Source organism: Miniopterus natalensis, chromosome 6 (assembly GCF_054644295.1).
Source record: "Miniopterus natalensis isolate mMinNat1 chromosome 6, mMinNat1.hap1, whole genome shotgun sequence".
NCBI lineage: Eukaryota > Metazoa > Chordata > Mammalia > Chiroptera > Miniopteridae > Miniopterus > Miniopterus natalensis.
In genome coordinates, this window is record NC_142086.1 from 27,991,271 (window position 1) to 28,014,865 (window position 23,595).

General features: G+C 38.6%; 2 protein-coding genes across 2 annotated transcripts in view; one reads left to right on the forward strand and one right to left on the reverse strand.

The window, feature by feature from the left end:
• CMSS1 (cms1 ribosomal small subunit homolog) overlaps nucleotides 1-23,595 on the reverse strand; it is a 342,712-nt gene that overhangs the window by 312,820 nt on the left and 6,297 nt on the right. The gene's annotated exons all lie outside the window — the stretch shown is intronic.
• On the forward strand, nucleotides 329-22,726 carry LOC107527085 (filamin A-interacting protein 1-like). The gene is made up of 2 exons (XM_016199713.2): nucleotides 329-3,097; nucleotides 19,470-22,726. The coding sequence occupies exons 1-2, from the start codon at nucleotides 437-439 to the stop codon at nucleotides 19,659-19,661; spliced, it is 2,853 nt and encodes a 950-aa protein (XP_016055199.2). The 5' UTR covers nucleotides 329-436; the 3' UTR covers nucleotides 19,662-22,726.

Sequence of the window (23,595 nt, forward strand, 5' to 3'; positions counted from 1 at the left end):
CAGCCTTCAGGTGAGACTGCCTATGGATTATAAACTACATAAGCAATTTAACCCAAATATTCTTGCCCTTACTCTTCTACTAAGGCTCCTGGTGAACAACTGTTACCAATCAATGAGGGGTCGGGGGTTTGGGGGCAGTGAAAGCAAAAAAGCAAGATAACTATCAAGATTCTCCTCCCCCATCAAATTCAGGAATTCCTTTCTGTATTCTGTAAGAGCTGACTAAACACCAATCTTTCTAAATTACATAAATGTTTAATCACAGCTGATAAATTACTAAAGCACCAATCACAAAGTAGAATGCACTCTTGTATTTTTCAGATTAAAGAAGCTGATTGACCAAGAAACAGAATCCCAGGAGAAGAAGGAGCAAGAAACGGAGAAGAGGGTCACCGCCCTGAAAGAGGAGTTGACTAAACTGAAGTCTTTTGCTTTGATGGTGGTGGATGAACAACAAAGGCTGACAGCACGGCTTGCCCTTCAAAGACAAAAAATCCGAGACCTAACCACAAGTACGAAGGAAACACGTGCTAAACTAGCCCTTGCTGAAGCCAGAGTTCAGGAAGAAGAGCAGAAGGCAACCAGACTAGAGAAAGAACTGCAAACGCAGACCACAAAGTTTCACCAGAACCAAGAAACAATTATGGCAAAGCTCACCAATGAGGACAGTCAAAATCGCCAGCTTCGACAAAAGCTGGCAGCACTCAGCCGGCAAATTGATGAGTTAGAAGAAACAAACAGATCTTTACGAAAAGCAGAAGAGGAACTCCAAGATATAAAAGAAAAAATCAACAAGGAAGAATATGGAAACTCTGGCATCATGGCTGAGGTGGAGGAGCTCAGGAAACGTGTGCTAGAAATGGAAGGGAAGGATGAAGAGCTCATAAAAATGGAGGAGCAATGCAGAGAGCTCAATAAAAGGCTTGAGAAAGAAACATCACAGAGTAAAGACTTTAAACTCGAGGTTGAAAAACTCAACAAAAGAATTATGGCTCTGGAAAAATTAGAAGATGCTTTCAACAAAAGCAAACAAGAATGTTACTCCCTGAAATGCAACTTAGAAAAAGAAAGGATGACCACAAAGCAGTTGTCTCAAGAACTGGAGAGTTTAAAAGTAAGGATCAAAGAGCTAGAAGACATTGAAAGTCGGCTGGAAAAGACAGAACTCACCCTAAAAGAAGATTTAACTAAACTGAAAACATTAACTGTGATGCTTGTAGATGAACGGAAAACAATGAGTGAAAAATTAAAGCAAACTGAAGATAAGTTACAAGCTGCTTCTTCTCAGCTTCAAGTGGAGCAAAATAAAGTGACAACAGTTACTGAGAAGTTAATTGAGGAAACTAAGAGGGCACTGAAGTCCAAAACTGATGTAGAAGAAAAAATGTACAGTGTAACCAAGGAGAGAGATGATTTAAAAAACAAACTGAAAGCAGAAGAAGAGAAAGGAAATGATCTCCTGTCCAAAGTTAGTATGTTGAAAAACAGGCTTCAATCACTGGAAGCAATGGAGAAAGATTTCTTAAAAAACAAATTAAATCAAGATTCTAATAAGTCCACAGCAACATTACACCAAGAAAACAATAAGATTAAAGAGCTCTCTCAAGAAGTAGAAAAACTGAGACTGAAGTTAAAGGATATGAAAGCCATTGAGGATGACCTCATGAAAACAGAAGATGAGTACGAGACTCTAGAACGAAGGTATGCTAATGAACGAGACAAAGCTCAATTTTTATCTGAAGAGCTGGAACATGTTAAAATGGAACTTGCCAAGTACCAGTTAGCAGAAAAGACAGAGTCCAGCCACGAACAATGGCTTTTCAAAAGGCTTCAAGAAGAAGAAGCTAAATCAGGGCACCTCTCAAGAGAAGTGGAGGCACTGAAAGAGAAAATTCATGAATACATGGCAACTGAGGACCTGATATGTCACCTCCAGGGAGACCATTCAGTTCTGCAAAAGAAACTCAATCAACAAGAAAACAGGAACAGAGATTTAGGAAGAGAGATTGAAAACCTCACTAAAGAGTTAGAGAGGTACCGGCATTTCAGTAAGAGCCTACGGCCTAGTCTCAATGGAAGAAAAATTTCTGACCCTCAAGTATTTTCGAAAGAAGTTCAAACAGAAGCAGTAGACAATGAACCACCCGATTACAAGAGTCTCATTCCTCTGGAACGAGCAGTCATCAACGGTCAGTTTTATGAGGAGAATGAGAACCAGGATGAGGATCCTAATGAGGAGGAACCTATGCTGTCCTTCAAATGCAACTCATCTACTCCCTGTCCTGTTAACAGGAAGCTATGGATTCCTTGGATGAAATCCAAGGAGGGCCATCCTCAGAATGGAAAAATACAAACTAAACCCAATGGCAACTTCGTACAAACTGGAGATCTAGTCCTAAGCCACTCACCGGGGCAGCCACTTCACATAAAGGTTACTCCTGACCACGTCCAAAACACAGCCACTCTTGAAATTACAAGTCCGACCACAGACAGTCCTCACTCTTACACAAGTACTGCAGTGATACCAAACTGTGGCACCCCTAAGCAAAGGATAACCATCCTCCAGAATGCTTCCATAACACCAGTGAAATCTAAAACCTCTGCTGAAGGCCTCGTGAATTTAGAGCAGGGTATGTCCCCAATTACCATGGCAACCTTTGCCAGAGCACAGACCCCAGAGTCCTGTGGTTCTATAACTCCAGAAAGGACAATGTCACCTATTCAGGTTTTGGCTGTGACTGGTTCTGCTAGCTCTCCTGAGCAGGGACGCTCCCCAGAGCCAATAGAAATCAGTGCCAAGCACGCGATTTTCAGAGTCTCCCCAGACCGGCAGTCATCATGGCAGTTTCAACGTTCAAACAGTAATAGTTCAAGTGTGATAACTACTGAGGATAATAAAATCCACATTCACTTAGGAAGTCCTTACATGCAAGCTGTAGCCAGCCCCGTGAGACCTGCCAGCCCTTCAACACCACCGCAGGATAACCGAACTCAAGGTTTAACTAATGGGGCACTAAACAAAACGACCAATAAAGTCACCAGCAGTATTACTATCACACCAACCGCCACACCTCTTCCTCGACAATCACAAATTACAGTAAGTAATATATATAACTGACCCTCATCCAGTCTATACTGATATTATTGCAAGGAACTCAATCCTTTTTAATTATCCCTCCACATCCCCCAAAGACTGGCTGAACTTGTACTTTGGGAAGGTTTGTGCATGAACTATTCAACAGTACCTGAAACTAACTGTTGCCTGCATAGTCGTATCAAGTGTGCACTTACTGTATATCTTTTCATTTACATACCTGTATGGAAAATATTTACTCTGCACTTGTATAAATACATCTTCATGTATTTCATTTTCCATAACTCACATTAATTTGACTGCAACTTGTCTTGGTGAAATACCTTAACATTATAAAGCAGTAAATAATTTGGTTTTTTTACCGTTGCTTGCTCAATTTTCTTTTGGTCATTTTGTGTTATATTTTTGCATGTACAGTAGAATTTTATTTACTGTTCATAATGTCTATTAATTCTTCCTTGGGAAAAGAACAAACAGAACCTTTTCCCATTTACAGTCAACTTTTGATCATATGTCAGAGGAGGAGAAAGTGGTTTAAATAAATAAAACTTTGTCTCTTTGATTTCAACATGAAATATAAGGTCTCTCAGGAGCAAACTTAACTTCAGGCTTGAGATGTCTCTCAATATCTTTGGTGCCCAGCACAGTGCTTCACACGTTAGGAACATAGGAACTTAATGTACTGATAATAACTGAATAAAATAATATGAAATAATTTGCTTTTGTGAACACATGAGCTGATGGTGAAAGTAAAAAGCTTTGAAATGTGATAGGAAGCCAGAAAAAGCACATTTGTAAATACAAGTTACCTTGACAATCAAGAGTTGACTGTATTTATACCACAGATAAAAATCCCCATAAAACATATATGTCTGCATCCAAACCTAGAATCAGCTACTATGACATGTGCTCTTGAACACTGTTTCAAAGCAAAAATGTAACTTTTGTTCCTTTTTCCTATTTGGTTACTCAATTCGTTTGGATTACTTAAGGTAGGTGCTTCCTACCTTGCTTGTAAGTGGGCTGCCTTTAGAAGCTTACAACTTAATCATGTGTTGTTTTTTAGCCTTTCAACAAGCAAATAAAAGCCAAAGATAGTTACAAACACAAGTTATAGAAAAGGCATGTTTAAAAAAGATCTTGAAGTATGTTGAGGGAAGTTTCTTTTGTGATTACTGTTATGCCATTTACAAGGTAGGTGAGAAAATCTCAACCAAGGCAGCCTAAAAATTGATATCTGGCTCATAGGTCTCTCTCAGCATAATCTGTACTTCTGTAGCAGGGAAAAACAGCTTTTAAAGGAACATTTTAAATTACAAATCTAGTTCCCCAGTCACATTCCAAAAAAATTATTTCAGACAAAGTAGCTCATTGCCATTTCCCCTTTTCTACCCTCGTAACTGTTAATTTAATGTGGTTAATTTTATTGCCAGCTATTGATTGTAAAAACAATTCATTTAGACACATTTAGATAAACTGTAAAGATCTTTAGAAGTAAAAGAAATCTTTCACAATTATCCTCCTTTTCCCTGCAAAATCAATTTCATAATAGCCAAGAGAGGATTTGTTGACAGAAACACTTCCATGGTGATGAACTACAACACCAATGCTGTGGCCTTGCATCATCATTAAATAAATCTGGATGAAAGTTTAGGCTGGTGATGAATGAGAAAGCTTCTGTTTAAACACATTTATCTTGGGAATCAGCAGTGACCCAACTGTATTACAAAATACATGATTGTCTAAATGTTTTTCAAAACTATTTTTATTTTTAAGTCACCTTGGGCTAGAACTTTAGAAGGAACTGCATACTTCATTTTACATAGTATTTCAAAGTAGACATTGATAATGCTGCTGCATAAGATGTTTTTCTAGATAAAAATCAAGAGAGGGTACTAGTAACATTTTGAAGGGTACTAATCAACTGATCATAAAATTATTAACAGAAACTAGAAAGAATTAAAGGACAAGGCCTTTACAGTGCTTCCCAACCTTTGTCACATAATGGCACAAACAGAAAACATGTTTCCATGGCACTGGGGGGAAACAGATGAAGAGGCAGAGATGACTGGCCAGGGACTCCAGTCACCCCCAGGTTCCTCCTGGCTGCCCTAAGTGCTTAGGGGAAGCTTCATTATTGGCATACCTGTAACTAAGAGAGCTTCAGGAGCTTTGGGCTATTCATTAGTCCACCCATTTTGTAAGGATTTGATTTTTTACTTTATATGAGCCAGAGCTCACAACGAAGTTAACACCACAAATCCTGTGCTCTATGATTATAATGCACAGATTCTCATTTTATCATCTGTTCCAAATATTAACTATAAATAGGCTTCCCAAGTCGCTAACATTATTGGATTTACTGAACTTTCAAGGAACCAAACCTCTTTTAGAGACTCCTCTACTGGAAGGATTACTTCAATATAATAATTCATATTAGCATCAAAATCAGGAGCACTGTCAGATTAATAACATGTACAGATTATTAAAAGTGCTAATAATTAAAGTTTATTGTAAAGACAGCATCATTCCTAAGAAAAAGCATCTTCCTATTTCTATAAAATCATATCTAAAATAACATTCTACAGTCTTAGCCTTTAATTTCAAAAATAATTTTTACATCTGTGTGTGTTTACAGAGCTCTCTTTGTCATCCACATACAATCACAGAAGAACCTTGAAAACTAGGAAGGAGAGAGGAAGTGACACTAAAAAATATTTGTATGAGATATGTGAGGATAGAGGGTTGTATTCTCAGAGAAAAGAAGGCCCAGGAGAGGCTCAGAGAAGATACACTGCTTTTATATACATCTTAAAAAAATACTATCTTCCTTTCATTGGTCAAAACCCCAGCTTCAGAACCAAGTTTCATTTTACTTGTCCCCCTACCTTTCTAACTTGTGACATACTATCACAGATCTGAATGATTTTACCACATTCTTCTTGCCAATTAAGAGCAATGGCAAAACTTTCCCCTCAAGGATGCACCGCTCTCTGGGGGCACTAGTGAAAATCAAATCATCACCTTGCCAGAAGGACAATGTGCATTTCTATAGTTGGATCTTTACATATAGAGGAGAGTCTCTATACTTGTTCAGGATGACGACGGGATTCCATAAACTCTACTCAGAAGGTCTCTGCAACTACAGTTCACAATGCCAAGACATTTTATGTAGGGTCTTCATTACATCCAAAGGTTAATTTTATCTTAGGTTGCACTGTGAGAAGGTCATGAAAGGGATATTTAATTAAAAATTATTAGTCTTGTCGCCTAAGGATTCTATGATCTTTATTGATTGAAGTCTAACTCCATGCAAAAACAAGTTTTTAGTAGCTTCTTTGGTTCTGAATCCCTACAAAGCCAGTCTCCTTTGAATCTTGTTAAACAAAGATCTTTAAATTAATAACATTCTAGTTCCACTATACCTTGCTTTCTTTAAGTTTTTTTCTCCAAAATAATCATTTTGCTTTGGAATCCTAAGAGAAAAGATAACCAGGCAACAATGCATGTCCAAAACATTAAGATCAATGTTTCTCAAAGTAAAATCCAAGACACAGAATCCTGCATCCTATCCAGAGCTATCAAATCAGAGTATCTGAGGGTAGAGGCCCAGGAAGCTACATTTTTAAAAAGCTCCTCTGCTGATTAGTAGGCACCCTAAAGTAGGAACTCCATTGTTCTACAAATTCCTATACAGATAAACATTAGTAAATGTGTTCTGACTAGTCTCACTCCATCAAAATGAATTACACCTGTCCCAGGAAGTGTGCTTATTCTGCCCTCTAGTGGCTGGAAGGACAAACAGAAGGCTTGTTGATTTCAAGTTTTCTTTTTATTCAAAAGAAAAGCTCAATTTAAAAACACACCAAACTACCATTTTATTGAGTGGGAAAGTTCCCAATTTTATAACTGTAGCAAAGCATAGATGTCTGAATCTTTAGCTGAGCGGTAGCACACTGTCTGACACCTCCAAGCCCTGTTTCTTTCTCAGATTGCGGGCCCTCAACATAAGCCTACAGCATTTCTTGGGAACGGTCCAGAACACACATTAAAGAGAGCAGTTTGGATGAACCAAAACAAAGGACTCCATTCACCTCAGGCCACAGTGAAGTAAAAGCAAGAAAGAACAAGGAAAACAAGTAGTTCATTAAAGTCTCCCAACCTTAAACCCCTTTAAAATTCATTTTCATTTAGATTACACACCAGGTCCTTTCCTTTCTAACTGATGATCCCTTCTACTCTTGAAGCTCAGTCAAGAAGGGTAAAGCTTTTGTGCAGTCAAATATATCGGAGCAGCATCCCCCAAAGGCAACACTGTAGGATAAGGGATCCTCCTTATAGAGTCCAGTAAATTAACTGGCCAACATTTCTAAGTACTTTATAATTCAGTAATGAATTAACACTGTTTATATGACAGCACATACAAATCTGTCAACATTCCATCAGGACACAAGGTTTTACACTTGGAATGGTGCCATAAAAATGTACTCTGCCATCACAACCAACTATCCTAGGGATAATCCTTACTTGTGTCCTCATTTTAAAATTTCACTTATTTTTTCCACAAAATTATTGTCGAGAGAAATCAAACTTATCCAATTATTTGAGTAAATTTTTTAAAAGCCTGAAATTAGTTTCATGTGAGTTCTTTTCCCCCCTGCCCTATAACCAAATGGTCCCGTATGATATTTAAAGTATTTTTTTCAATTACAGTTTACATTCAATATTATTTTGTATTTTACCTGTACAGCATCAAGTGGTTAGATGACCATATACTTTACAAAGTGTTCCCCTGATATTTCCAGTACCCACTTGGAACTGTACACAGTTATTACAGTATTATTGACTATATTTCCTATGAGGTACTTTACATCCCTGTGACTATTTTGTAACTACCAATCTGTACTTCTGTATATTTTTTAAAGGTTACTTAAGCTAACCTTTTTCTTTTTTTTTTGGCCTGAGAGTTTTGTTTTTGAAAATTTTGTTTTTGTTTCTATCTTTGGAGAGCTAACAATGTATATAGATCCTATAGACCTACAAAGGCTGCCTCACTCCCTGCCATTCCTTAGGCCTCTGGAAAGGTGCAATGGGTTTACTAGGTGACGTACCACTTGTATCTCAGTGACATACACAGTGTCTCAGCACGCACAAAGCCTCACATGGACACAACTGATCAATCCACTGATCATGACATACTGAATTGCCTACCTCCTATCCAATACTGGGGCAGGTATTAGGGAGACAAAATATTCACTATCCTTGAAGAACTTATTAATCTGGGTAAGTAAAAGAGATAAGAAATAAGAGTATCAAATATTTAACCAAGTGGCAAACTAAACTTCCTACAATAATCTAGAGATTACGAGGACTATAGTAGATTAAGAAGAGCAATTAATACTTGAAACTGGGCAAGGGAAGATTTAGATAAATGGGGTGACTGCAGGGAGGGAACATTAGAGGCAAGCAAACAGAAGATCAGGTTTCAGTTCATGCCTTTCCAGTCCACTATGGGGTCCTGGACAAATCATTTATTTTTGTAAATAAAGAGAAGTGGACTTGGCGATCTCTAAGATCACATCTAGTTCTACTAGTTCTAACTCCGGTGATTTCCGAATTGTCTCCAAACCTTGCCAATCTCCTTTAATTGTTTAAAAATTCATTTGGGAAATAAAGTTGGGGCATACATAAACAAACCAATTACCTGCAAGAGTTTCTTTCCTTTCAGAAATTAAATTTCTCTTTCCTCATTTTCCCACATATAGGTGTTTTAACTCTACTAGATGGTCTCTAAAGATTTGTTTTCTTCTCTAAGATTCTATGAATTAATGTCCTTTAATCCTCACCAGATCAGCTCTTTTTATTTTTCATTAGAGCAAAGTTTCTCAGACTCAGGACTATTAATGGTTTGGGCCCAGTGACTCTTTGTTGCGGGGATGTCATGTGCATTGTAGGATGTTTAGGAGCATTCTTGGCTTCCACCCACTAGATACCAAGTAGCATCCCCCAACTGCGACAAAAATGTCTCCTGACATAGCCACATGTCTAGGGGGCAAAACGCCCCTGGTTGAGAACCACTATATTAGAGAGATGGACAAACTGACTCTGTAAGCCAGTTCCTCCTTTACTTGCTATGAAAAAAATGTGACAGCTCATTTGAAAACTCTTATGTCTGGTGTGTGAATATGAGAATCTTGAATCTGACAAAACATAAGCCTCCAAGCAACTTAAAAAATCTGCACTGAAGACTGTAGTTGCATAAGCTTGTTTCCACTCACTTGAAAGATTGACCCAGATCATGTGAATATTTGAACATTTATATTTGTATTACTACCCGTACCTTTGTCTCTTTCAAAGATACCATATTATAGAGTTTTGGGTCGAGCTTTCCATTCTCACATGCCTTTGGGAGAAATAAAGAGAAGTCTTGACAACCAACCACCTTTGTCTTAAAGGAGGAAAAAATGGGTTTTAGGAGGATTACCAAGAACTCAACAAATAACTCCCTTTACTGTTTAAACCCCTCTAAAGATTCCTATCTGAGTAGTTTCAGTTCCCTCTGCAATAGCTTATAACCACCACAGACACGAATGTCTTCTGTTAGGATACAAGTTTTCTTCATTCCTCAACAAGTCACCTACAATATCAAACTGACAAATATTTATGATGCACCTAATATTACCCATTGCTATGCTAGGTAATTTTGCAGGTGTAAGATTTAGAATCTAAGGTGGGAGTTGGGGACAACCTTAAAAGGTAACTCAGAGCACAACACAGGAAAGAAATTCTACAGCTAGTAAGTAGTATAGGAATTTGGAGCAGGTTGCTCTGGGGCAGGGTTTGGAAGTTAGATTTCAGAAACAGATAACATGTGAGCAGGGGCTAGGGAATGAAGACTGGGAGAGAGGACAAAAGGTATTCCTGAGAGACGCCCACAAGAGCAGAGGTGTGAGGGCCGGGCAGGAGAGCACAAATTAAGCATTCAAGGAATTGTGAGTCATAGTGCAGTGTGGCTGAAGCTGAGACTGTTGGGACAGGGTTCTGGCAGATTGTGAAGGCCTTGATACAGTGCTCAGGAGTGTTCTGTGTCCTCAGAGAAGGCTCTAGTAGTGAGACCACATAACAAAAGGGAGAAAACTAATCCTTTATACAATGTTAGTTCACTTCACAACAATCCTATAAAGTAGGTATTGTCACAATCTTAAACATAAAGAAATTAAAATTTTGAGAGTTAAGGAAAACTGCTGCAGGTCATTATTAGTATGTGACAAAAATGACATATGAAAACAGGTCTAATTCCACTGTCCCATTTTCTTTCCATGTTAAAATTCTGAGAAGCTGCTTTCTTTAGTGCAAGAGTATAATGAATTGCATTTAATCTTCTCCACTACTTACGGGGAGCAGGCAGGTCACCTAACATTACCTCCTTGTACTCTGCCTCACAAGTCTACCATGTAAGCGAGAACACTTAGAATGCCCCTAAAGACAGGCAGGGTTCTCCCATTCCTCCTCCCCAATGCTCTACATGGATAGAATTTGCTTATCATTAAGTTACCCACACTGAAGGGCCTGGCTCACGCCTCACTTCTTCTGAAACCTTCCATGATCACCACAGCCAGGGAGTGATCTGCCTCCCTTCCAACTCCTCCCGTCTCTCTGAGGCCACTGTAAAGGTGACAAGATAATCAATATGAGAGGCCAAGCTCCACAAAAATGGGCAGGCATGGGTAAGACTGACCTGGGGATGGTGCTTATAGGTAGGAGAGGGGAGAAGGCATGACCAAGGAGAAGCACGAGTCCTCGATGTTGGGAGACTATACTAGAGTACTAGAGCTGAAATCCAAGTCCACTCTATTCTAAAGCAAGATTCTATAAGCAAAGGCAAAGTGTCAGGCATGAAGAATGAGCTTGTACAGTCTATCAACATGTGCAGACCAGGAATTACATGATGGACCTCAGAGGTGGTTGGAAAGAAAAGAAACAGAAATGAGTGAAGCTGATCCATAGAAGGACCAACACAACTACCCGTATCAAAGCTTATAAGGAAGTGGCCATCTTACAGTCCTGACACAGACCCAGGACCACCAGGAAAGGCAATCAAGGGATCAAGGTCCAGTCACCACAAAGATAAATACCATCGGCTAAACCCAGAGACACTAGTACTGCTGGTTTTGTAGAAACCTACAAAATTTTCCTAGATGGTATACCCTAATTTAGGGTGTCCATTTCTCAAGCCACATCATAACTTATTTAAAAAAAAAAAAAAAAAGACTGATAGTCCCCAAATCACTTTTTTAAAAAAGCATTGTGTATTTTCCCAGCTCAGGGAGAAAAGTGTTAGGGTTCAACCTTGTCAGTCTCCAAATTCTGCTTCCAGTTCAGGATTAAATTACCAAATAAAATTGCCATTTTAAACTAGAGTTTTCAAGTTGTTCTCCAATGTATGTCTAATAACAAATGCATATAAAAACCTGCTACAATGCAGCCACTTTTCAAACAACTCAAAGAAATTCCTCAAGAATGAATTACTATTCTTCACTATTAGTGTGTTGGTTTTTTTCTTCTCTTAAAAAAACACAGCTATTCCTTTTCTCTTCTTTGCCTTCTAGTGATGTTCTTGCCCGAATTCACTGATATCAGTCAGTTTTGAAGGCTCAGAAAAGTACAATTTTATAGAATGGAGCTAACTAACAACTGCAACAGATTCCTAAAGTGTCCCTAACACAAGGAACACTTAAATACCTGACAGTCCCTTCAGGCAACAGGAATGAGGTCAGTGGGTAGGAATCATACTGAGAAGGGCAACATCTTTCATAGTGACAGACAGAAGCAGCACAATATTTTTACATAAAGCATTTTTTGGATTATAAATTTAATACATATTGTTACAAAAATTTTGGAAAATATAAATGCTGCCAGGACTGCTGCTTTTAGCTTCTAAAAAGGGTAATGAGAGGACGAGGGAGAACAATGGACAATTATTACTATTTTTTTAAGCCAACCTATCAACTATGGCTCTATTCCAGCTTTTCTCAGAGTCCCAATGAGGAAGGAAATGTGCTAAAGGGGCCATCCTGTCCTTACTGAATGCCTCTGGGACCAAGAAGTGACAAATACCTTCCCTCCGCAGAGTACAAGTTTATGTAATCTGTCTGTGTGGACCAGACACAATGCTGAGGGGCCAGCCTAGTCACTGGAGGAGAGGGACAGGATTTCCTTTTCCCCAGCTAGCCAATCAGTGCTGGATAATGGTTCAGTCAGTGTGCACTGTTCACGTGCTGGAAAGAATGCCTCTTCAGGGGGCTGCTCTCAGGACTAATTACCCTCTCATCAGTTAATAAGAGCAACGGCCTTGTGTAGGGGCTGTGGGCACAGAATAGAGTCAGACAAAACTCAACTCTCAGACTCTGAGATAGGGATGTAAAAGTACCCGTGGTGGAAGAAGAAAAGAGTGGTAGGTGAGGAGGAATTAACATTTTCTCCCTGGGCTGTCTGAGCCACTTAAATAGTACCAACAATTTCTCTATGATGGTTCTCAAAGAAACATCTTCAAACTTTCAATGCCTACCAAACAGCTCCACATGGAAGGTCCAACTACACTTCAAGCTAAGCATATGCCCACACCACAGTGCACTGTGGCTCTTTCTCTGCCCTTCTTTTATTTGTGCCCTCAGTTCAGATGCCACTGTAAGATAGTTAACCTACTACATTTAACCCCTCACCTCTCTAATCCAGCCTTCACTAGTGTCGTCAGTGATCTTTCTACAACACTGTTCTGATTGTGGCAATTCTCCAGTCCCCCCTCGCAAAACATCACTTACTTAGCACTTACATTACTAAGCGCCCAAAGTCAAAACGTTCTACAAAGCCTCCATCTCTCATCTCACCTCCCTCTGAAACTCTGCACATACCCTGCATCCTCAGCAGCACACAGTACTGACCATCCTCGTAAATATTCATCATGCTTTCTTACCCTGTACCTTTGCTTATGCTGTTCCAAGGGCTGGAATGCTCTACTCTTTGTTCCTCATATTGAAACTCTACTCCTACCTCAAGTGCCATTTACTCTGGAAAACCTTCCTTATTTCTTTATAACCTTCCTCCAAGTTTCCAAAATACTTCTCTCTGTGCCTCTATTATAGCATTTCATTTTGCCTCTTGTTACCTCTCCCATACTATAATTTCTTGAGAGCAAGAATCAGCTATCATTTATTTTTTAAACTATATCAGTTTTTCTCTAAATGCAGCCACTGACCACCTTTATTACAATCACTTAGTACTCTGCAGATTTCCAATTCAGGAAGTCTCCATCTTAACAAGCTCCTGGGGCCATTCGTGGGCATACACCGTTTCAAAACCAGTCTTACATTACCCAGAACTTACACACTGCTGGTAGTAGGTGCTCAACAAAGGTACACATGGCCAGAAACACACCTGGTGACCACAGCAGACTAGCATTTGTTCTTTTCACAGAATCACAGAGTGTCAGGGCCAAAGGACTTTATAGGTGGTATAAATGCTTCATTTTTCAAACAATTCAAGGGTAGGAAAAGACAGGAAAGAGTAGAGAATAATGTGTCTTTAGGGGAACTCTAAAAAAGGAAGACTCACAATGATCATACCAAGCAGAATGAGGGAAAGGATGTGTGACAGGATCCTTCTCTGGGACAGAGGTGGTTAAAAACAGCCCAGAGATGGGCACTGCTTGTTCAGCTGCCTCAACTACTAGGCTTAGTAGCATATCTCTAATGCCTAACTGAAGAGAGGGAGAACAAGGAATACAGCAGGAAAACAAAAAAGGTAAAGTAATCAAAGAATATAAGCTATGAATATGATCAAGAAATTGGCATCTTAAGAAGAGGTATAAGGAAAAAAGATAAAGATGATAATAATGTTGACATGAGTAACAACTAGCACTTATCTGGCACTTTGCATGTGCCAGGGACTTTCCCAAACAGTATCTCTACTCCCCAAAGAACTTGCCAGTAGATATTCTAATCTCCACATACAGACTACACATGAGGAAACTGAGGTCTGCAAGGCTAAGGACACACACCTAGATGGTACCAGAACCAGAATGAAAGATCAAGTCTATTTGGCTCTGCAGTCTGTGCTCTAGCCACTAACCCAAGGCTGTTGTGAAATGCGACCCTGCAAATGATTTTAAAAAAACTAAGTGGGTGCAAACAAAGGAATGAAAAATAAGGGGAAGACACAAAAAGAAAGCTAAGATGAAAAACCTGACAGATGAATAAAATGCAAGGGGATAAACAAGGAAGACAGTTCAAGGTTAGCACATTGTATTTTAACATACTATTTCTACTGATGCTGTGTGTCTGGGCACAAAATGGAAGCAACTGGGGTTAGGAAGGATTTTTCAACACTGTATTTCAATGTTTATTCTTGGATTGCCCTCACTGCCCGCGGTGTAATTACCACAGAGAGGTTGGGAGGTGAACAGATACAGCCACAAATCATGTTACATTATTTAAGAAAGGCATCAATTTCCTCTAACCCTCACCTCAGAAACTGGACAACTCTTTAACATAAATCATAGCACTGAAACAATATTTAAAACCAAATGTTCTCTCACAGGAGGTCAATAGGAACGAGCTAAACAAATTACAGTTTCCTTTTGAAGGACCTCTTGCCATATAAAACTATAAAATCTTTAGTGATAAAGTTTTACTGTGTAATGAGAAAATTCTGAGAAAACCAAGAGAAAAAAGCCAAAGCAGCATATAAAATTCTGGGCTATCTGCCAGATTCATTATCTGTTATTTCCTTTTTTTTTTTTTTTTCAAATTAGCAGTGATTTATCAAACAATACAAAAGACAAAAGAGAAAAATAATATTTCAAAGATATTTTTTCTCCAGTTTACATTTCCTCCTTTTCATTACCATATCCATCATCATTATTTAGGCACTTTCCCATTAAACAGAGATTTAAAAAAAACAAAAATACAAAAGACTGTCACTGTGATAACATCCAGCCTTGACCAAGCATTCCACAGCTGGGTCCCTGAGGGAGTCAGGTGGCATGAATCCGCCCCCTCCCCTGCAACACCCCAGTGACCACAAGTCAAAATGATCTGAGGTCTTTAGGAATTGTGAGCCTTTCAACCTCTAAAGCTAAAGTTGTAAAGAGGGCCCTGCAGTCCCTGAGTCAGGAACACTCCTGAGAGAACACTGCTTTCTTATAAACATGTTGCCAATGCATCTCTAAAAAGTTCAAAGAGCGTACAAAATTAATTTCATTTAGAAAAAAAGAAGCATCCTGACTCCAGCTGTCTCACTAGGATCTGATAATGTCCCCATAATGATTTTGTTCTAGTATATGTTCAGATGTTTGTCCTCCATGATAATATGAAAGAGTAGAAACCAGGCTATAGAACTAAGACTCCAAATAAAACTGAAAACATCTTCACCTTTCTGTACTTCTTTTAGCCATTAAAACTCCCTGCTACCTAATGACTTGTTGTAACTAGGAAGTCTTGTAGATTGCTTGGTTCTTTTTAGAACCTATGGGCGAAAGAAGCCAACATTTTAAGAATTCAAGGAATATACTCTACAAATATACTCCTTTTATTTCTACTGCTCTCTAGATAGAACCAATGCCTCTGTCTCTTTGAATTCAGCATCCTTCAGACTTCTAATTCCAAATACCAATTTCCATGTTGAACTGTGTTAAAACATTTTAAAAATTTTTTCTTCTATGGATGAGCTTTCCACTTCCTTAATCTCCTCCAAGACATCTGCTCTCTGATGAAACCCAGGAGTCTCCAACTCTCAGTAGGACATCCACTATGTAGTCTTAAAAGAGCCATATGCATGAACTACTTTTTCAAGATGCACTCCAAATTTGGATAAAACTTTCTTGGAGTTATTTGATATAATGTTCCATAAAAATTATCCAAAAGATGACATATTTTAAAGGTCCATACATCATTTACTGAAATATGTCCAAGTATAAAATTCATATAAGAAAACAAAACAAAACAAAACAAAACAAAACAAAACAAAACAAAACAAGCATTTTTTTAAGATTTGGGAAGGACACTGAGGGTTATCCCAATAAAATAACCAGCCTTTGCTGCCATCTAGAGGTAAAAACTATGTAGTGAAATCAGAGTTATCAAAAACAAAAAATTAACTTGCAGCATCAATGGTATGGAAACAATAGGAAACTAATAACTTTTGGGCAGCTGGCCCTATCAATGTCCACTATCCCAAGCCACACTGTCTTCCCCAACATATATCAGTATAGCTTTAAAAAGCAAGCCCCACAAATACTGTGTTCCTTACAACTGGTTAATCAAACAGATTTCAGCTCTAAGTAACCTGTGGTGCTCATAAAAATTCACATGCCTATACCCCAGTCCTAGACAATGTGAGTCAGTAGGTTCTGAGATGTGATCTGGGTACCTGCAGTGTTTTAAAAGCCACATGGGTGGTTCTGATAAGCAGCTAGGAAACCATTGGGCCACGAAGCCCTGACCTTTCACAGTGTTAAACCTCCCCCATCCAGGTAGGCCAGAGTTCTACCTGAAAGACTTAAAGCTTACATCTAAAGGAGGTTCAGCTATGGCAGTGTTTCTCAAAGTGTGGCAGGCTGATCTCTTTCATCAGATGAATCACCCTGAGAGATTACCACCCAGCCCGGCATGGCTCAGCGGTTGAGCATCAACCTAGGATCTAGGAGATATCGGTTTGATTCCTGGTCAGGGCACATGCCAGGGTTGTGGGCTTGATCCCCAGTCGGGGTGTGTGCAGGAGGCAGCTGATCAATGATGACTCTCTCATCATTGATGAGACAGACAACTCTCCCTCTCCCTTCCTCACTCTGAAATCAATAAAGATTTTTTTTTTTTTTAATGGGGATTACCAGTCGCATCCATAGACAAATAATTATAATTCCTAGGAGGAAGACCCAGGAATCTTACAATTAAAAAAAAATCCCAACGTATATTATATACTAAATAGGAAGAACCAATCTTAATCAACAAAATTAAAGGACATCACAGAAATCTATCTTAGAAAGACTATAATCAATGCTATGGTCACAAGATCAGCTGACTTGAATTAGCCCACCACTAATTTTTTTTTTTTTAAATATATCTTTATTGATTTCAGAGAGAGGAAAGGAGAGGGAGAGATAGAAACATCAATGATGAGAGGGTCATTGATCGATCCCGCAACCCCAGGCATGTGCCCTGGCCAGGAATCGAACCCCGATCCCCTGGATCCTAGGTCGATGCTCAACCACTGAGCCACGCTCGGCCGGGCCACCACTAATTTCAACTGCAGCTGCTACTGCTCATGGTTTGAATATGGTTGACGTTCACAGAAATGTTCTGATCTCTGAAGTGTTTCCTTCCTTTTTTATCCCTTAATATAACTTACTGTTGTTTTTTCTAATTGTATACTTATTATAGAAAATACAAAAAATGTAGAGAAATAAAAATCTGTAACTCTACTAACCAGAGTTAACGACTGATGCCATTGGTATATGTTCTCCCATATTTTCTCTTCACACAAACATAGTGGAAACATGTATATAGTTTTTAATCTTGCTTTCAACATTTCTGAATAAACACTTTGTATATCTTCAAAAGCACCATTTATTTGAAGACAGCATAATGTTTTCATATGATTATGGTGTAATTCATTTACTCCATCATGATTGTTGGAGTCTTAAACTGTGTCCATTTTCCATTGTTTTAATGTTAAAAACAAGCCTTGTGAGCATCTCTGATTATTTCCTAGAAAAAAAACCTCCTAGCAACAGGGTGAGTATGAGCTTTAGGGATCTTGATACACACAACTAACCTACTCTCCTGATCATCAAGAGGCTGCCCCATCTCACCAAACCATTATTGGTCATTGAGTTTGATTATTAAACAACAAAAAAGGCTGTGCCTATTTGAGAGGAAAAAAAATTGAATGAGTATTTCCACACTGAAGATGAGACCATGAGGTAAGGACGAAAGGTAGGAATACCATTTATATAAGGAGAAGACTAAATCATGGTATCAACATCTCATTTGCTATGTTGACTAAATGTACCAACAGAAAGCATACAGTTTATCCTTTATTGGAAGATTCATATTTTTAACCAAGTCTGTGTAATGTTTATTTAGAAATCCAATTATGGTTGCTATAAAAGTTAGGTGGCATTTTAAATAGTGAATGTTTATGTAAAGAGATAAAGGGACTTCACTGTACTTTATCAGTACAATAAAATGTGAAAACAAAAAACAATATAAGAAGGGCTCCCATAAAAACAGTATTAGAAATCTATGATGAAAACTATAATGCATTTTTAAATGATTTATATTTTTGAGCTCATAGCAAGGAAAGAATGATGCAATCAAAAAGGGGAAAATAGTAGTACAATCAACTGTGGCTCACAATGGAAGAACTACAGTTAGCTTTTCCTACCTCTTTAACAATAAGTGTTCTTATCCAAGAGTATCTTTCCTTAATAAATTAAATAAATATATTTCTAAGTGAACATGAACTCAATCAGGTCTTCACATTCCATAACCCACTCTCCTAGTCTAGATCATTTAACTCTGAGTCCTCTCTCACCCCTCATACACTACTAGTGAACAAATACTAATGCAATTCTATCTCTACAATGTGTCTTCCCCCCACCCATGTCCTTATTAACCCCACTGGCACCCTTCCGCCCCCACTTACATACTGTCTACATAACCAGTATGATTTTTCCTATCTGGCCCCATCTACATTCCCATTCCACCTCTCAAATACAACCTAATGTGAAAGTCACTTCATTTCTCAACTGTGTCTGGTTTCCTACCTCAGGGACATTGCCAAGAGTATTCCTTCATCCTACTGTCAAAAGTATCTCCTTACTCTGGAATGCTCTCCAGATTGTTAAAAGTCCTGCTGTTAAAAATCCAAGTCTTCAGAGGCCCAAGTAAAGTCATGCTACTTTCTTCATAAAGCTCTCTTAGACCCCTCAGTTAAATTAACCTTTCTCTGCAATCTCATGGCCCTTTGAGAAGAATTTGGAACACTACTCCTCTTTATCTCCACCACAGTACCATGATTGCCAAAAAACAAGAAAAATAACCTATTTACCTCAGTATTTAGTACTGGATAGACTGTTGAGGGCCTTACACGTAGTGTATGCTGGCAGAATTGCTTTACTAAAGTGTTGTGCATATGCTGGTAGAATTGCTTTACTAAAGTGTTGTGTGTTTTTTCCAACCTGGCAATCTTTGGTCTGTCCCCAGAACCCAGTGCTTTCAAAAAGCCAAATCCTCCAAGCTGACTCCATGTCCTGAAAATGTCTGCTTCTCCACCAACTGTACCATTAATTACCTTTTGTTCTTCTGTTTAATTCAAGATCAAGGAGGTATGCAAGCAGAGAATCCCAACACGGATCCCTAAACCAAAATCTACAGGCATCACTAAGCTTTCCCCTAAAGCTTCCCTAGGGCCAATGGATAAGCCCATTCACCACACTGGCTATGGGAAGCTACACATCATAAGGACTGTCACCTCCAACACTTTCCTCCACATGGGAGGGAAAAGGTAAGTCATGCCAATGCACTGCCTGAATATATTAACCTACAGATATACGTGAAAAGCTGAAATTACCACTTTGGAAGGCCAAAGAGGACAAGCCATCTCTCCAGGAAAGAAGAAGCGGCAAACTGACAGGTGGTTTATTCGTAGGTTGCTGGACCTGGGGAATGTCATACTGAAAGAGCAGCACATCTACAGTTATTTTCACCTATATGTGTAAATGCATACACACACAATTCCAGGTCCAGGGATACCCCTGCAGATCTTCACCCTACTTGTAATCCAACCCAAATTTGGGACTATCATTACCCTGGAATAGGACTGAATTCACTAGAACAGTTCAAAGGTATTCTGGTGAATACAGAAGTAATCCTTCATTCCCCAGAATTTTATTGAATCATATTTTGCTAAGAAGATGTGCTGATGAGAATTCCTAATCTGCTTCAAGAAAGTAATACTATTTCCATCAAAATGACAGAGCAATTAAAGTCATATTTAAGGTCTAAAACTATGGCCTCTTTATGAGCAGGAGGAAAAAAAGTGGTAATTCTTAGCTTTGAGGAAGAAAAGAACAAAAAGAAATGAGTAACAGCTGGACACGGGTACCCTTTGTGTGGCCTACCTGATAATTCCAGTACAATGTGTGCACACTTTACTGCTGGTACTTAACCTGCTGTCCCATGTTTCTAGTAGGTTTCCTCCTGTACATACCAGGCCATGGTATCATGTTGTAAGGCAATCATAGGCTTGCAAGGCAAACCATTTTAGATTGGTATTGCTGCGAGAGTCAAAGTTCACTAATATTGAGATATTTTAGGGAGATATGAATCATTGTCCTGGGTGTTAAAAACACATACACAATTTATTATTTCATAGGATATTCTTTAATCAACATCTTTTTCCTGAATCAATGCTATAGAAAAATCAGTTGATTCAACAAAAACCTGGCATCAGGAGACTCAAACTCCAACCCTAGTTTTTCACTCATTCAACACTGAGCTTGGCATTCATTAGTTAAGGCCTTGAGTTTCTCATACGTAAAACAGGAGAGCGGAACAATTCTTCATGTCTCTTCTAGTTCTGATAATCCATGAGTATATCTAACTACAAAATATTGAATTCAACTAGTCATCCACAAGGCAGGACTCAGTCCCCTGGTTGGAAGCTAAGGTAATTCTTTTTATTACACTGAAAACTGTCTCACTGAATCAAGAAAAAGATGTGTCTATAATTCAGTGTGGACAGAGTAACACAATGATGTTTTAAGACAAGGCAGTTTTGACATGAGAGACAGTTATATTTCATAAAGTTTCAGTCAGAAAAAAAATATAAAGAGCATGACCCAATGTTCTCTGTGATCCTGCACGGAGAAGGGAGGCATGATCCGGGAAGAAATCCTCATGGCTAAGGAACACTGCTTCAGCCAGCTGTTCCGAGATGGAGCCAATGGTGCAGGAGCAAAGAAAATGCCATTCTCCACACTCATCTACCCAGTCAAGTCCACTTCAATACATTGATGCCACCAGGCCCACTCCTATTTCAAGGAGGAGAAGGACTGGGAGAAGGACTTGAGCTATGCAAGCCAGAGAGATGGATGATGCGCAGCAGCCCCAGGAGGCAAGTGCAGAGGGAGAAGGTGGGGAGCCAGGTGACTGAAGAGTCTGACGTGGAAAAGTCTAAGGTAAAGGAAAGCAGCAAGAATAGTGGAAAGAAGTGGACTACAAATGAAGGTGATGAAGCTGTGACCATAAAAAAGAGAAAATTCAGAGGGAAGTGCAGGGCAGTAAGAGGTGGATAGTGCAACGGGAGAACACTCTGTAGGGAAGGAACTTAGTTAGCACTGTGTCTAATATAATCCTGTAAGGTTAAGTGAACAGAGGAAGAGTGAATGAAGGAGATAAGGGCTATTCAATCAAGACATAAGTTAGAAAATGTTCTAAGAGAAGGCAACGGTATATGATAGGGTCAGGAAAAGCAGTTATTCTGGGTAACATTCCATACTGATAATTATACTAATGGAAAGAAAAAACACTGGACCTCTTACAGTGGAAACCAAACAGACTGAAAAGAAGCATAAAACAGAAAAAACAAGGACCAACAACAGTCCCAGAAAATCAAAATACCCTGGAAACATTTACCTTGAAGAGGAACGCAAAATATGTTTTTTGTTGGAGATTCCAAAATTGTTTTCGTTTATGTCAGGAGATTCCCTAAAATACACTTTCATGGCAAATTGGCCTAAGTTCAAGAGCAAGAAACAAAAAAGGTAGGAAAATAGTGACATTTCTATGGCAAGCAGCAGAAATCCACCCTTAAACAGCAATACAGTTCTAATCCCATTAAAAGAAAACTCTTTAAACTAACAAAGTCTATTTTAACAGGATTACCAACCAAAACCATACTTACTTTAAGCAATGTATAATACAATGAAAAATGCATAAACATCTAAGAACTGGGAATACTATTTGGAGTTCAATAAAATGGTGTTGGACCTATAGCCCAACTGAAATAAAAAGAATCCTGCCTCCTGAGCATAGTCCCGTTTTCTGCCGAAATGTAGCTCCTTTGAAGACCAATGAAAATAAAAGAAGCTGTCGTAATAATTCTAGAGTGACTTTAACTTTTAAAAAGGAAGAAGATGAAAATCCAAGTGAATGAAAACAAATCCAATATGTAACAAAAATGTTAATAACTTGATTACTTTTATGCTGGAGACTTTCCTCAGCCCTTCATTTATTTAACTTCAGTGATTTCTGAACTGATCTTGTAACTGTTTGAAATAAAGTACAGGCACACAGATGTGTTTTCTACAAATTGAGAGCAAGATCCTCCAACAGCAAAAAGATTATGACTCATATTTTTGCAATACTTGCTTTTTTTGCGGTGGCCTGGAATTGAACCTGCAATATCTCCGAGGTGTGCCTGAACGTGATTTTAGCAGGAATGTGACTGATCTAATATATGACTGATAATTATGGACTGAGTAATGGAATAATTAATGTAAAACAACTCTTTCTGGGGTATGTTTAAATTTCTCCTTCTTCTGGGGACATGAGACATACAACTTGGGGTCTGAGTCTGGGACACAAATTCGGCCCACTGTCTGGTCCTTAAAAAGAAGAAAATTTTGTGAGATGTGAAAATTACATGAAATTCTAATTTTGCTGTTCATAGATAAAGTTCTACTGGAACATAGCCACAATTGTTTGTTAACATATTTATTGTCTGTGATTGCATTTTTGCTATAATGGCAGAGTCAAGTAGTTGCAGCAGTAACCATCTGGCCAGCAAAGCCTAAAATACATACTGTCTGGCTTTTACGAAAAAGGTTTGCTGACCTCTGCTCTAGTGTGAACTAGATTAACAAGGAACTCAGGGAAAAGAGCTTACAAAAAACTTAATTGATTAGTAAATACTAATAATTCAATTAAGAATTCTATGAAAGCTGGTGAAAATGGGGAAACTATATTTCAAGCTATTTGTGATATATTTAGTAAAATGTTTAATTCCATGAATGCACTAAACTGTTCAACTAAAGAACATCCGATAAAACAGGTCAAAGAATCTGTGCCACAAAATAATGTGTTATGAATCTGAAGAAGGAAATGGAAGTATTTCTAGGCCTTCCAAATGCCTGGTGTTTTTCAAGAGATTCGTGGACACTTAGCAAAATTACAGCAGTTCTACTACTTTAATGTGATTTGGAGAAAGATGTGTATATTGTACCTTTAAGTGTTCATAATTGTTGTCAAGAACTTGTTTAATCATTTGCAAGAATCATGGAAACTGTATATGTTATCTAACTCAAGGGGGTTTGCCACTTGGGGTGCTCTTTATTCAAAAATGAGATATGGTTGTCCCAAGGTAGTTTTATTTACTTCCAGCAAGTCAAGAAAACAGGGTATTCATATCCAAAGCTCTGTCTCCTTGAAGGGAGGCTTAGC